Source organism: Ictalurus punctatus, chromosome 8 (assembly GCF_001660625.3).
Source record: "Ictalurus punctatus breed USDA103 chromosome 8, Coco_2.0, whole genome shotgun sequence".
In the NCBI taxonomy this organism is placed as follows: domain Eukaryota; kingdom Metazoa; phylum Chordata; class Actinopteri; order Siluriformes; family Ictaluridae; genus Ictalurus; species Ictalurus punctatus.
In genome coordinates, this window is record NC_030423.2 from 21,523,749 (window position 1) to 21,539,286 (window position 15,538).

A 15,538-nucleotide genomic window follows, 5' to 3' on the forward strand; every position below is an offset into this window, starting at 1 on the left:
CTCTGTATTTTGTTCTAGTCCCTTGGTGATCTAGCAGCTAGGATCCCATGAGCTCAGTGTTGTGGCCTGGGTTCAATTCCCGGACAGGGAACCAACCAGCCACTGGCGGCTGCACAGGCCAGTGCACGGTTGGTTTCAGGCCCAAGCCCAGATTAAATGGGAGGGTTGCGTCAGGAAGGGCATCCGATGTAAAACCTGTGCCAAATCAAACATGCGGATTGTTGATCCCCTGTGGTGACTCCCTAATAGGGTGAGTCCAAAACAACATACCATTTATCCTGCTCAGGATTGTGGTGGATCTCAAGAACACTGGGCATGAGGGAGAGAAATACACCATTGATTGCAAACCTGACCATCACAGGGCATCGCAAACACACACATTCACACACCTTTTCACAAGAATGGGTTAAATAGAATAACCAATATCTGGGACGTGAGAGGAAACTCGAGAACCCGGAAGAAAAAACCCATGAGTACATGGGGAGAATGTGTAAAACTTTACAGAGACATGAACCTGAGCTCAGGATCGAATCAGCGATCCTGGAGCTGTTTTATTTTCTTTCATTCTTTCTTTTTTTTTTTTTTAGCAAGGATGCCACACTGAAACTCCTCATGAGCCAGTTTCCCCTCACACACACAGCTTCTGATACCGAGTTTATGTGGGACAATATGTATGCTAACTCTACTAATAAAAGCTCATTTTAGGACCTTGGTGAAATAGCTGTTGAGGGAAATTGCTAGATCAACATACTGTAGACCTACAATGGACTCATGAAAATGTGCCCTTACTCTGTGATTGTACTGTGTAAGATTTCTGCTTCTTTCTCCTCGTCCTGCAGCTCCTGTAACCTGCAACATCAACGCCAATTAGAAGGTCAGGTGTAGAAAGATTATTGTAAATCTCAGCATGTAACACTGTACACACATGCTAGTTTTCCTCTCAGTGTATGCCTGTGAAATGAGACCTTTCCTGAACTCATATACACTTTGTAGAAAGTCTGAAGTTACTGTGTATGCATTTTTTTTAATCTACTGTCTGCAAAGGAATAAGAATATCTAACAGTTTTGAGCTTGTGTGGACATTTGGCCTGTCTCAACGAGTAAAACTGCTTTTTTATATTTAAGAACTGTTAGATTTAGGTGTAGCACAGCATTAACTAGCTTCATTAGAATAATTATGTTAATGGAAGGTCCTTATAAGGATACTAAGACTATGTTTGTGTGTGTGTGTGATTACTCTGGCTCAGCCTCTTCCTCCACCTCCAGGATGGGTGTGTGTACGGTCACTCGGGTTCTAGCCAGCTCTCTGACGGTCACTTCCGCGGCGTGTCTTGCCACCTCCTCAGCCATCCTCACCATCTCCAAGCGCTCCTGACACATCCTACACACACACACACACACACACACACTAATCTTATTTCAGTTATCTGAGAAGTTTGCTAATCCATCATTCATCCATCCATCCATTTTCTTGGCCACTTATCCGACACTGGGTCACGTCGAGCCTGGAGCCTATCCCAGGGGACTCGGGGCACGAGGCGGGGGACACCCTGGATGAGATGCCAACCCATCGCAGGGCACAATTACACACACATTTATTCACCCAATACAAACAATTTAGAGATGCCTACAACACATGTCTTTGGATTGGAGGAGGAAACCGGAGTACCCAGAGGAAACACCCAAAGCACTGGGAGGTGTGAGGCAAACGCAGTAACCACTAAGCCATCATGCCCCCGCTAATCCATCAGTCCTTCTGAATTCTTTTACCATTTTATGTTCCACATTTTTCACATAAAATTCATAGAATTTGTGACTGTATGTTATAAACTCTTCAGGTCCAGTCCATGCATTTGTTAATATAGGAGAATGCTAAGGTCCGAGAATGTTGAAGGAAGCAATTAGCAATAAAGAATTATTTTTTATTTCTAATGTTGATAAAGGATGTAAGCAAAACTGACTTAATGTGGACTAACTACTCGAGTTACCTAATGTTACACAGGTCAATTAAAAGAACATTCTCAGTTTTAACCTTAACATAGCTAGATTAATTTTGCTAACTAAGCTGGTGTTTGCTAATGTTGTGTATTCTGCTACCATTAACACTAACAAGATCTGAAAGTGCATTATCATTTATAAAGATACCTTGTAAATGCAACTTTTTAAAAAAAAAAATCCTTTCTTGACCTTAAGCTATGTTGCTTTATCTGTCTCGCTAACATTACACAGCCATTCTGCTTAGCTTAGCTTAGCTATCTGATAATCCAGTGGCGTTTGGTTTCACAGCTGCTAGAGCAATATTCAATCTGATGTCACTAGGTAACTTGCAAAAATAATTGCCCTAAGTATTCATAAATATCTTAAAAACAATATAGAAAATATTCATTACTTTGTCAAGTGCAATGTGTGTCATAACTAACATAACACAACATTATGACAGGAAAAATATCTCCTGGCATTGAGTGGTTGCCATGAAGTGCATATGTACTGTAGATCTCTTGTAGCGTTATGAAGCAAATTCAGCAATACTGAAATCTTTTATAACCGCAAAATTTCCAGAACACAAAGTGAGACACCAACCATTCCTCCATAGTAGCCATGGCTTTGTCCTCCGCCTCTCTCTTGATGCTCTCGATGAAGGGTGTCCATTGTCTGGTTTGTGTCTCAGCATCTTCCTGCTTCAGGCATGATGTTGAAGCTGAGGAACTCATGGCTTCTGGATCCAATTGCACCACTGGCTCTGCTTGTTTTGGTTTAGATGGATGTTCAGATCTGTTCTCCTGGTCCTGGTCCTGGTCATCTTCTGAGTTGACCTCCTCGAGGACCAGGTCTTTGGAAGTTGGCCTGGAGTGGACAGCTGGAAATATGGACAACATGGAGATGGTATGCTAAAAATAGTACCTTGTATGAATTGACTGACCTGTTTAACCTGATTAAGCTTGTTAATGCTGGAATGTTTTTTTAATACGGAATTGATATGATCTACAGTATTAACCTCATCTATCAAAAATAAACATTTGAAATAAACATCTCCTTACAGAAAACGTCACCATATCAGCAATTACATATTAATCGCCTGTCATGTGAAAACCCTGTGAATGTATTATTACTATAGAAACGATCACATATGAGAACAACACCTTCTGACCAATCAGAATCCAGAATTGAACAGCACTGTGCTATAATTACAATAATACTAACATACATAACTAATTTATTCATGTAAAACACATGATCACATGACCAAACACGGGCTTCGTTGGCCAACCTGAGATCATGGCTAATAAACACACAGCTCCACTATTTAGGAAAGGAGCCGCCAGATCAACACTTTACTTTTAAATTCATCTTTAGTCTTTAGAGATTTTAGTATATATGTGTGCATTTCTTGCTGTAAGTTTGATACTGTTAGTACTTTTTAAGACTTCACTGTTTGGTTTCAGTGTTTGTGCTTACATTGTGAACATTAGCCATGTTTAGCTCTGTGTTTATTATTTAGTTTCCTGCTTAACGTTAGACTTTCCTGCTTTTAAGTTCTTTCTCTTCATGTATTTTTGCTGTGCGTTGTTACTAATACACCTCATGCACTTTTGTCCAGTCAGTAACTTGGACTGCATCATTAGGGTTGGATTTTTTGCTCAAATAAATGTGAAATTCAGTAGAACTTTTCATGACTCATGGCTCAATGCAGACTTTTTGTAATTATGTCCAGGGCCACAAGTTGAAAACATTTGTTGACGCAGGTTGATAGCTTGTGGTAGATGTAAAAAAAAAAAAAAAACCCAACAACAGTCATTTATTGCCATATGGACACAGAAATACTGAAATAAATTAGAGCACAATTAAAATTAAATAAGCGTTTAATCATGCTTTATCTGTCAGAAACGCCAACATTTTAATTGGGAAATATTAATAGTGTATGAGATGTGAAATGTTAGATTTTTTTTTTAAGTTTATGAAGACTATGTTATAGACAAAAACCTGTCTAACATGTCACTGGCAGACACAGAGAGTGTGTCCCCCCAACCCCCCTTCCCCAACCTACCAATAAAGACCCCTCCCCGCCCCACGCCCCCGCCGCCATGGTCGAAAATATTAATTGAAAGTACATAGAGTGCCACTATGGTAGATAAAATGCTATAAACTGTGCTTTAGGGTGCTTTTACAGTAGGGAAAAAAGATTGATGAAATGCCCCAATGGCTGCCATTCAAATGGAAAAACCGTGTGTGTGTGTGTGTGTGTGTGTGTGTGTGTGTGTGTGTGTGTGTGTGTTTGTGTGTGAGTGTGTGTGTGTGTGAAAGAGAAAGCGCTCTAGGACAGCATCAGCCTCCTTCTCAGTTTTCTTCTCTTTAAAAGGCCACCAGGAGCCTTTCCACTGAGCCAGGAGAAAATGAACTGTTTGGCATGACGCTGGCCCAAAGGACCCTCCCCCACACACGCCTGACTCCCCCTTCACAACAGTGAGGCCTTACTGTCAGCTTTCTTCTTGTTGTTTACCCTGATTGCAATATCAAATAGATTTTATTGTAATGTATGCAGTGTTCTTCGTATGAGGAACTGAAATCATGTTATGTGTAATGTGAGTGAAGAGATGGCGGAAATCAGAGCAGATGATACATACCTTGTTGCGTAACCGTTTCTCCCACCCCCTGAGAAAATGGAAAAGAAATATAAGTGAGTTAAAAAGCAGTGGTTAAAAGGTTTGAATGACATTGAAGGGACACTTCAGATGAAGTGCAGACAATTTACCCCTTACCAAATGTAATTTGATTTTTAGGGGCTTTCATACTTTCCATAAAAGTGTGTCGTTTGTTCTTAAAAGAAAAAAAGTGTCTCATGTGAGAGCACACTGTCCTCTTACCACTGTACTCTCGAGATTATTTATTTATTCTTAAATCTCTAGATTATTATTTTCCCCCCATTATTAGTTTATTTTTGCATGTGATTTTTACACATGTAGGACAAGAGGTTTCATTTATCACATATTATTCAGGTGATGTTCACATTTGTAGTTTCAGGGCATGACATAGTGAAATGCACTTTTTAAAATGTGATCACAAACTGTGAATTCCTTCTGATCAGATGTTATATTTTTTTTCTCTGTAAACAATGAGCTTCTTTGTAGCGCAAGTGCAAACCAAAGGACATGAACTTCTAACCTCAGAAATATTTTGGCTGATCAGCTGCATTTACAGTTAAGTGGAAAACCATGTAATAACTTTTGCACTGAACTGAACTGTTCCTTTAAAGGAATTCTGGTGTCTGTCTCACCCCATAGTCCTCTTTGCTTCTTATAACAGGCTGGGGCAAGGTCAGGCCAAGACCCTGAACAATCCACCCCATCATGCTGGGAGTGAAAAAGACACACAAACTGAGGTATCATCACACAGAACGCTCATACTACAGAGACAGAAAAGCTGAGCTAGCTACAGATTCCTTGTCATGCTGCTTTTAACTTACTTGACTTTTGTGTCGACCTCTGTCAGGCTGGTTATTGATTCAGGAGGAGGTGAGAACACTGTAAGGAATAGAGAAACGTAAAGGTGACCTTTAATTCAATAGTCATAATTATATATAAACTGTGTAACATCTGCTTATCCTGCACCAGATAGTCTGTATTATTGTGGATTAGTACCTTTATCTGAGCAGCGTGATGATCGTTGGGAGCCTGTTTCTGGGTGGTCTGGTGGGCGGGGCATGTGGTATGGCAGAGCGTTCTGGAAACCAGTCTTTATCCACTGCACCACGCTGATAAAGGGGGAAAGTTGGAAAAAGTTCAAGATGCTCGGGATTAGGTTAATGAAGCCGAATGGTAAAGTCACTAACCCATAGCCATAATCCAGATGGTTTTCTTTATCTTTTAAGTTCACTCAGCTTTTAAAGCTTTTGCTGTACCTAAAAGCTTTCCTGTGAAGACAATCTTTGTGATAGATCAAGGAGCTGCTCTACCACTTGATTGCCACATAAAGATGAAGGAACGTGTTGAAGATGGATTGATAGGCGAATCCTTGATGCAAGAAAGAGTAATGGTGAGATAGTACAAGCTTAAGCTCAGAGTTTAAGGCTTAGAAAAGTCTGAGAGCCAAAGCAAGATATTTTCCCCTCATTCGAATTACATTCTTCTCTTAATTGAATGTAAAATGATGTAAATGGGCTGCTGAGTGGCGCAACAGAAAAGTGGTCGCCCTATCGTTGGGGGATTGCTGGTTCGAATCCTGACGATCAGTGGCCATGCTCTCTGGGTTGGAGGGATCGCATACTCCTGCTCCTACTAGCCAATGGTGTGCATCTGTGAGCTCATGTATGAGGAAGAGCTTGTATGATGTATGATAGCTCGCTGATAAGTGAAACTTGAGTGAAGCAGGCCATTAAGACTTGTTTATGCTCATCCTAGAACACCTAACATCATTTCAACTCATGTGGTCCAGTTTGCCTTTTCTCTATATAACTGTTCATTGTAATGATCACACTCCCACTATCCTGTGTCATCCAGATGCTTCACATCTAAAAATAAAGTGATTTAAAATCAAGTTTCAGCATTCCATAAGTCTGTCGCTCACCCCGGACGAAACTGCCGCACTTCAGATGAATGCCGCACTTCACACACCTCGTCCTCGGACACCATCTCCACCACCGGAACATTAGGAAGAGGCTCGGTGTCTGATGACATGACGAACAGTCAGTGAGTTGCTTCTAATATAAACTCTACCTCTACCTCTACCTAATCTCATCAGAATTACAGTGAAGACACCCACCTGGAAGTTCTTCAATATCGTAAACCTGGAATTAGAAATATATTTATTTAAAAAAAAATTATTACACAAATAACTCTTTCTAGAAGTATATTAGTTTACTGGCTTGAAAACAAAATAATAATAATAATAATAATAATAATAATAATAATAATAATAATTATTATTATTATTATTATTATTATTATTATTATTATTATTATCATTAACAGTGGTGGACAGTAACTATTTACATGTAATTTATTACTGTACTTAAATACTTTTTCAAGTATCTGTACTTGTGGATATTTATACTTTTTCTCCATTATATTTCAAGGCAAACTTTCCTAATTTTACTCCATTACTTATTACTCTAAAGTAGGAGAAAACTGGATTTGCTAAAATATCTGAATACGACACGACATTTAAATTGAAGTAAAGCAATTATAGTGCAGTGCACCTTTTAATTGGCTGAGAAATCTAGCTATAAGCCATCCATATCATACAGCTAGAGCATTAAAGATGGAAAAATACCTGACATATCAAATGATGCAGGGTTAGTGCAATACCCTTGGCCTTAGATATGTTCGAAATATTGGAACAGAAGAATGACTGCTTTATTTTCAAATGCGTGCAGTGACTCCCTGGGGTACAAAGAATCTAATTTAAGGGAACAGTTTCTGCCTTGTGTAATAAATATAAATGTTTGCCAATTTTTCTAAGGTCCTAAAGTCTTGTCTTGATCTGCACTTAGATCAGGCTGTAGAAACTTATAATCAGAACAACGTAACTAAATAACTCTTTTACTTTTGACACGTAATTATAGTTAAAAGCTTTTGTACTTTACCTTAAGTAGAAATGTAAATAGAAGACTTCTACCTTTATTCATATACCATGTAACCAAAGGAATCTCTACTTTCACTTAAGTATGGGAATTGTGTACTTAGTCCACCACTGACTATTATTATTAGCTCTCAAAATTAAATTATTATCTAGTTTATACTTTTACTGGGTTGTACTTTATCAGTACATCTTCTTACAGTATGATTATGTGTAACTGGAGGACCACAGTAAAGTGTTTACACTGTAAACTGGAAAGATATATCATGATGTAGTATGTACAATAGCTGTATTTGCACATGGCTCTATCTGAATAAGAACGTCGAATGCAGAAGAGCTAACTGGCTTATAAACTGCTACAAATGAGCCATGTTTATTGCCTCAAACCTCATGATTTGAGAATCCTCTATATTTAACATCACAATTATTTTTTTGAATTTCCTGATGGACCCTTAAACCTAATTTAACATACTTGATTTCATTTTTTAAATAAAGATTTTAATTTGGAAAACAGATATCATCTTGGACCTGCTATTAAAATACCTATCATGTGGTCAGTCACTTTAATTCAATTAAAATTGATCATTTTGCATTTAGCTTAACCATTTCTCAATCAGCGTTAATTATGTATGTAATTCACTTATATATTTTCCTTTTGTTGTTGTTATGAGAGTTTAAATGAAAGTTTATGAGTATTTAAATGAACATTAATGGTAAAAACACCTCTGTAACTTCCTCATCAGGTTTCTCTCTCATCTCTGTGTATTTGGTCTCTGGCTGAGGTACGACCTTCCCAATTCCTCCTGAGATCCAGCCAATGACTCTCGATCTGTTGGAGATTTTACATAGTTGATTATTTTTCCTATAGAGTGTTTTATTCCTCTTGTGACATAGCATTGGCCAATCATGTTTGTACAAATGTCCATGTTGTGAAACATCCATGAAACAAGTTTTTCTCATGACTTACGTTATAGCAGCTATAAACTGTTGTTCCCTCATGAGCCTCTTTTATTTTTCTCTCCCTTCAAGTTAATAAGACATAAAAACGCAGTTGTTGCTGCTACAAAACTGTTACAAAGTGCTGACACTGGAGACTCCTTCCATAAATGTAAAATAAACACAGACTTACAGTAAACTTAACCATATCAACAATAGCACACATAGTGTTATAGTGTCCACCATACAAATCCTTGCTGCTATAGAAATGATAACTTATTAGAACAAGTCCATTAATATAAACCTGTGATTTGCCTTGCCACTGGAAACACTGTCAGAGCTGCTGTCATAGAAAATTAATCAACACCAATCAGAATTCAACAGCATAACTATGGCCAAAACTACATGTATGTGGACACCTGACCATCACACACATATATGTTTGTTGAACATCTCATTCAGATTGAGTCCCTCTGCTATTATAATAAGCTCCACTCTTCTGGGAAGGCTTTCCACTAGAGTTTGGGGTGTGGCAGTGGGGATTTGTGTTCATTCAGCTACAAGTGCATTAGTGAGGTTGAGATCAGGCACAGATGTTGGGATAGTGAGGAGCCTCCAGTTCCAGTTCATCCCAGTGAGTTTGAGGTCAGGGCTCTCACCTTCTTCCAACCTTAAAACACCATGTCTTCATGGAGCTTGTTTGTGCACAGGAGTATTGTCATGCTGGAAAAGGTGCGGGCCTCTTAGTTCCAGTGAAGAGAAATTGTAATTTTACAGCACACAGAGACAGTCTATACAATTGTGTGCTTCCAACTTTGCGGTATAAGTTTGGAAAAGAACCATATAATGGTGTGATGGTCAGGTGTCCACATACTTTTGGAATATAATGTATAATAATATATTAATAAGTCTATGTGGTTTTCTCTAAGTTCATCATACCTGTCTGAATCCTCATCTTGATGTGACTGTAAGACAAGCACAAATGAACAGATAGTTAGGAAGATGTTTATGAAATTCTTCTGGTTATATCAGTTTACTAGCTTTGAGCAATGGTTGTGAAGGGAAGTGGCAATGGCAATGGCAAAAGCAATGGCAGTGAAGGGAAGACCTTGGCCTCAGTGTTGGCAGTTTTGTGGAGGTTCAGGCTTACGGTAGGCTGTGGCAGGGCACTCACGAATCCATTAGACAGCCAGTTCAGCACCCCACTCTGAACACTACAAATTCACAGAGATTTTTTTTATACCAACCACTGAGATTCACTGTTCAGTTACAGGCAGACTGGGTGTGTTATTTTTAGGGTGTAGGGAAAATGGATAATTCAGTAAAAACATGGTTATTGTGTCAACAGCCACAAAGTACATACTGAAAAATTATACTTTTAAGTGAAAGTATAGATAATGTGTCATAATGTTACTCAGTTAATAAGTGGAAGTATCCAGTCAAAAATGAAATGAAAGTAAAATGTTACTACTTTGAAATGCACTCAAGTATTAAAAAGTAAAGGTTTAAATGTTTTAAATGAAGTTAATGTCATGTTTTCATGTGAAAAGTATTCATTGTTTAATTGTTTTTAAGCTTAAAAAAAAAAAAACTTCTGCTATTTTTAACATTAACTAAAATTTGAGTTAAATGTGGGGTTTCATAATGGAAATGTATTATTACAAGTATAAATACTTTCCACATCTGGTTACTTGCCTGCCCTGGGACGTTTCTGATGCTTGATCATCGTCCCTCATTGATTTGACTGACTGCAGCTTTCCTGTTGGCAGTTTAGTAGGAAACATTAATGAGCTTCAACCACAAAAAAAAATTGCATTTTTCTTTTAACATTGGAATGGAAATTGAGCAGACCTGCAACTCTGTTTCCTGGAACATTTCCAGCCTAGTGATTGAGAGTAGGACAGGAAAGAAATGGAGAAATAATGAGGTCATACAGAGTTAAGAAATGTTCTCATCCTGGTACAAACTATCACAGAAAAGGAGGAACTGTGTGTGTAATCGTCTTGTCCCGTGTTCCTGATGTTATGATGCTGTTCAAGGGAGTAAAGGGCATATTTTTTGGGAGAGTTTTCGAAAAGCTGTATATATGTAGGGAGGGAGCTGCGAGAGCAGAGTGTGTTTGTGTGTGTGTTTGTGTGTGTGTGTGTGTGTGTGTGTGTGTGTGTACACAGTTTACAAAGTGTACAAAGTTTGCACACCTCTAGGACAAAATTTTAAAAAGGCAAGGGACTTTAATTAATTCTAAGGAAATCAGTTTCATGGATTGCCACAAGTAATAAAAAAGTTTAACAGTAAATTTTAAAAAATCTAAATTATATTGGTTCACAAGTTCGCATCCGTCTTTCTGAATGTGTTTGCCTTTATAACTTCATCCAGGATCTCATCAAATGTTATCTTTCTTTATAGTTCACATTTCTTGTTTTCTTTGAATAAGATTTCTTTAAAATAGAAATACATGTTTCTTATTTCATCTTATTTCATCATCGTGTGTGTGTGTGTGTGTGTGTGTGTGTGAGAGAGAGAGAGAGAGAGAGAGAGAGAGAGAGAGAGAGAGAGAGAGAGAGAGAGAGAGAGAGTGATATCTTACTGCAGTACTCTGCTCCTGTTCCTCCATATGATCAGAACCAGTCAGGGTCTGTGGCACCACCTTCACCATCCAGTTAAACATCCTAACATATAAAAACAAGCTGTATTTACACACTCATACACTACTCTACACTACTCTACACTACACTACACTACTCTACACTACACCACACTACATTACACAAACACATACATTTCAATATAGAGAAAAAAAGAGAGGCTGGTGAGTGAACGACTGCTTTTAGTTGCTGTAATGTACGTGATAACAGGAGCTCACTTCTTTTGCAGACGTAATTATAAACGGATAAAAAAGTATGCGTTGTTCTTTATTAAATAAGATGTTGTTAGTGTTACTGTAGTATATGAGGGGAAAATTCCACTGCTCTCAATCTGTACGATGGCTTGGCACTTAATTCTTTTCTTATTAAGGGGAAGTGGTAAATTCATGATGTCACCTAATGTTAAATATAACAATACAATATAGGTCAATACCCCACTGCTGATAAGCTACAGGGAAAGCCCCTATGAAGCCCTCATCCATCTCTGCATCCTGATATACCGTGTGGCTCGTCTCCAGGAAAAATTTACAAGAAGGCAGAAATAGAATGACGTCAAGCTTCCTCGTGTCCATCCGCGAACAAAAGAAAAAAGGCTCGGTTCGGGCTACAGGCACAACAATGAGGCCAGTGAGAAGAGCACGGACAGGATGTGGGGAAATAATTCAGTCAACATCTGAGTTCTGGGTTTGAGATGTCTCACACAGTCTGAGAAAAAATGTTCTCACACACATATATACACACATTCCTCCCAGAATTTCTTACAAATACTGCCAGAAACTGCAACTCCCTCACTGTGGAATGGCATCAGATTGTGTTGGGTGTAACTTAGAGCAAATCTTAGGAGACTTTTGGTTGTGAATATGGCTGTAAATATCTTAGCAGTGTAATGTAATGCAGCTAGGGCTGAGGCTCATTATATAGTACCTACCTGAAAAACTGCAATATGTTAAAGCTAATATCTTATTATTATGGAGGTTGGGATTAAGAAATGGCATGGAGAAACAAACATGCTAGTGAACTTATCAATTTAATCCATTTTTTTTTTTTTTTTTTTACCAACTTTCTTTGACTAATCAGTCATCTATTTCTATAGACTGCAAAATGAACACTCCTATTTTCTTCAGTCTTGCCCATAGACATATAATGTGAGGTCCATGGCATATTTGTGTGTCCTTAAATGCTGTTTGTAATTTAATTTCTGCAATCACTAACACTCCTAAATGAAATAAGTAAAAGAAAAGCCACCCGCTGTAGATAAATAGTCTTTCTTTTTTTGTTTCCCTTGGAGTTGACTGATGCAAAATTACACCATTTATCTAAATAGATAATTGTTCATATTTAAACAATAATCTTAATACTGTACCTTTATATATATATATCAAAAAAGCAATATTCAACTAAACACATGATTGATAAAACCCACGGACACATTTGATCAGGGTTCCTGAGGTTGGTGGGTTTATAAAGAGCGTCTTCAGAAACCTCCCAGGATTTCAAAATATGACAATAATAATAATTAAAAAAAAGAGAATAAGAAAACGATGGCTGTTCTTACCTGATTCCAAAGCAGGGCGTTGCATCCCAGTTGGGATTGTGGTTAAACCCAAAACACACTCCAGTGATTTGTGTGTGGATTAGGATTGATGCAAGACAGACGTAATGTGATTACAGGCTGAAGGACAACAACACAATACGCTGCTAATGTTGGGCATAAAATGCCACCTAATAACACATCCATCAGACACAGAGGAAGGTCTGAATCTGATCTGAAAAGTGCTGCAGCGTCATCCTAAAATCATAGAAGTACAGGTGTATTTGCTTGTATTTTTCTCATTTGTAAGTCGCTTTGGATAAAAACGTCCGCCAAGTCAATAAATGTAAATGTAGGTGTAGGTGTAGGTTCTGAAAAAAAAGAAAAGAAAAGAAAAATAATAATAATAATCCCGAAATGGTGCACAGGTGTTATTATTACAGTCTGGATTTCATGGTGATTGATTAATGTATTTGTTAAATGTAAATGTTAAAAATGTATTGTTTTAAAACCCAGACAGCAGTAACAACAAGAATTTTGGAATGCTTTCTTTTTCTTTAATTTTTTTTCCTTAATTTATTTATTTGATTTTTGGGATCTTTGGGATATTTGTTGAGGAAATGTATTGTACAAATGTAAAAGTAATGTATTTTGTTAATAGTCATTTTTAAATATTGTAATTTATGTTCCTATTAAGCACGTTCACCTCACACCTCCAGGGTCCGGGGTTCGAGTCCCGCCGGGGCCATGTGTGTGCAGAGTTTGCATGTTCTCCCCGTGCCGCGGGGGTTTCCTCCGGGTGTTACGGTTTCCTCCCCCAGTCCAAAGACATGCATGGCAGGCTGATTGGCGTGTCTAAAGTGTCCGTAGTGTATGAATGGGTGTGTGAGTGTGTATGTGATTGTGCCCTGCGATGGATTGGCACCCTGTCCAGGGTGTACCCCGCCTTGTGCCTGATGCTTCCTGGGATAGACTCCAGGTTTCCCGTGACACTGAAAAGGAGTAAGCGGTAGAAGTTGGATGGATGGATTATTATTATTTTATTTATTTATTTATTTAAAAAATCTTTATTTACTTTAGTTGTGGTATTTTTTAGTTATTTTTTATTTATTTATTTTTAAAATAATTTTTAATTCCTGACACAGATTCAAAGATCTTGAGCCACACTTATGCATTGGCATAACTAGCGTTCTTTCTATTTCATTTTCCAACAAGCAAATGATCTGCTTAAATACCATATATATGCTTTAAAAATATATATTTTTTATTTTAATTTTACTACATGATACTACTGTACATCTTTTAAGGGTGGCATGGTGGCACAGTGGGTAGTGTTGGGTGGCTTGATCCCGAGTGCTGGTTACTGACTGTGCAGTGTTCATGTTCTCCCCGTTTTTTGTGAGGGTTTCCTCTGGGTTCTTCAGTTTCCGCCCACCTCACAAAACTATAATGGCAGATGGACTTGCTACAATCGCCCCAAGATATGACTGCATGATGGACCAGTGTCCCATGTACGGCGTACACCTCAGGCTCCGTGGTCCTGGGATAGGCTCCGGATCCACTGCAACTCTGACATTTATTGGAAATTAATAAATATCATCTTTTATCTTTATTTTTTTTATTTTTTTTAAATAGTCTTAATAAATGCATTTAATATAGTTTTGCATAAATATACTGTCAGATTTTTTAAAAACTTTAATACACCATTAAAGGTTCACAAAGCAGAAGAAAATCCCTTGTGTTGATTCTTTGACTTTTAAATGTGAGCAGTTCTGAGTATGGAAGCGGGCATTATCACCAGCTTGGTGTGTCTCTGCGTCAATGTTCCTTCGGACGGATTGTGCGAGTTGAGCAGCTGAAAGGCAGGAGATCCTATAATGAGATAATGAAAGGATTAGCTTGGCCTGAGAAGGCCTACATCACTGGGCTGAAATGCCTCTTATGCGCTGATCCTGGACCAGCTGCTCATGCGTAGATCCTGATTTCACCCATACACAAAAGTGTGTGCGACATGGTGTGACAGGACCTTTGCATGTGATTGGATGAGGACGAGAAGAAATACGATCTGATCCAATAGAGAAGGGCTGACTGAGGTGGGTGCCAGGGCGTCGTCAACTTATTAAATGAGGAGTTTAAGTCACAATATATATATACACAGTATTGCAAGTGGGGCATGCTGTCGTTAATCCCAGATAATTTTGCTGACTAGGTCAATACGGAGTAGTCTACTTGGACAGCCTCTGAGAAGGATTAAATTAGGTTCTAGTGGAAAAAACACTAGGCACTATGCTTCAAAAAACGTCTGTGCAGACACTTATCCATTCAGTTATTCATCAATCCATGTTTTTCATGTAAGTGATCAAGAATTTTACACATTATATGGCCAAAAGTATGTGGACACCTGACCAATCACAAATATGTTTATTTCCAAATGTATTTATTCTCCCTTTGCTCTTGTAATAAGCTCCACTCTTCTGGAAAGGCTCTTAACTAAATTTTGTGGCTGTGGGGATTTGCCTACTCAGCCTCAAGAGCATTAGTGAGATCAGGCACTGATGTTGAGTGAGGAGGTCTGGGGTGCAGTTGGCATTCCAGTTTATCCCAAAGGTGTTCAGTGGGGATAAGGTCAGAGTCTTCATGGAGACATCATGTCTTCATGGAGCTCGCTTTTTGTACAGGGGTATCGTCATGCTGGAACAGGTTTTGGCTGCTTAGTGCCAGTGAAGTGAAATTGTAATGCTAAGATGGCGATTTTTTAAATCTGTGAGGTCTGGACTTATGCATGCCCACTCAGTTTTATACAATGGTACTTAATGAGGTGTCCATAAAAATAAATAAATTAATAATAATAATA

General features: G+C 38.3%; 1 protein-coding gene across 1 annotated transcript; it reads right to left on the reverse strand.

Moving 5' to 3' along the window:
• Positions 1-1,233: 1,233 nt before the first annotated feature.
• LOC108268538 (cyclic nucleotide-gated cation channel beta-1) lies at positions 1,234-8,564 on the reverse strand. Its single transcript, XM_053682376.1, has 9 exons — positions 8,296-8,564; positions 6,757-6,781; positions 6,562-6,661; positions 5,637-5,749; positions 5,462-5,519; positions 5,273-5,348; positions 4,623-4,650; positions 2,581-2,857; positions 1,234-1,381 (listed from the first exon to the last, which is right to left on the reverse strand). The coding sequence occupies exons 1-9, from the start codon at positions 8,530-8,532 to the stop codon at positions 1,234-1,236; spliced, it is 1,062 nt and encodes a 353-aa protein (XP_053538351.1). The 5' UTR covers positions 8,533-8,564.
• Between the last annotated feature and the right edge of the window lie 6,974 nt (positions 8,565-15,538).

Coding starts and splice junctions, on each gene's coding strand:
- LOC108268538 (XM_053682376.1), bottom strand. CDS start 8,532: ATGAGAAAAACTTGTTTCATGGATGTTTCACAACATGGACATTTGTAC. Junction 5,349..5,461: donor GAGGTCGACACAAAAGTCAA/GTAAGTTAAAAG, acceptor TTTCACTCCCAG/CATGATGGGGTGGATTGTTC. Junction 2,858..4,622: donor AGAAACGGTTACGCAACAAG/GTATGTATCATC, acceptor CCATATTTCCAG/CTGTCCACTCCAGGCCAACT.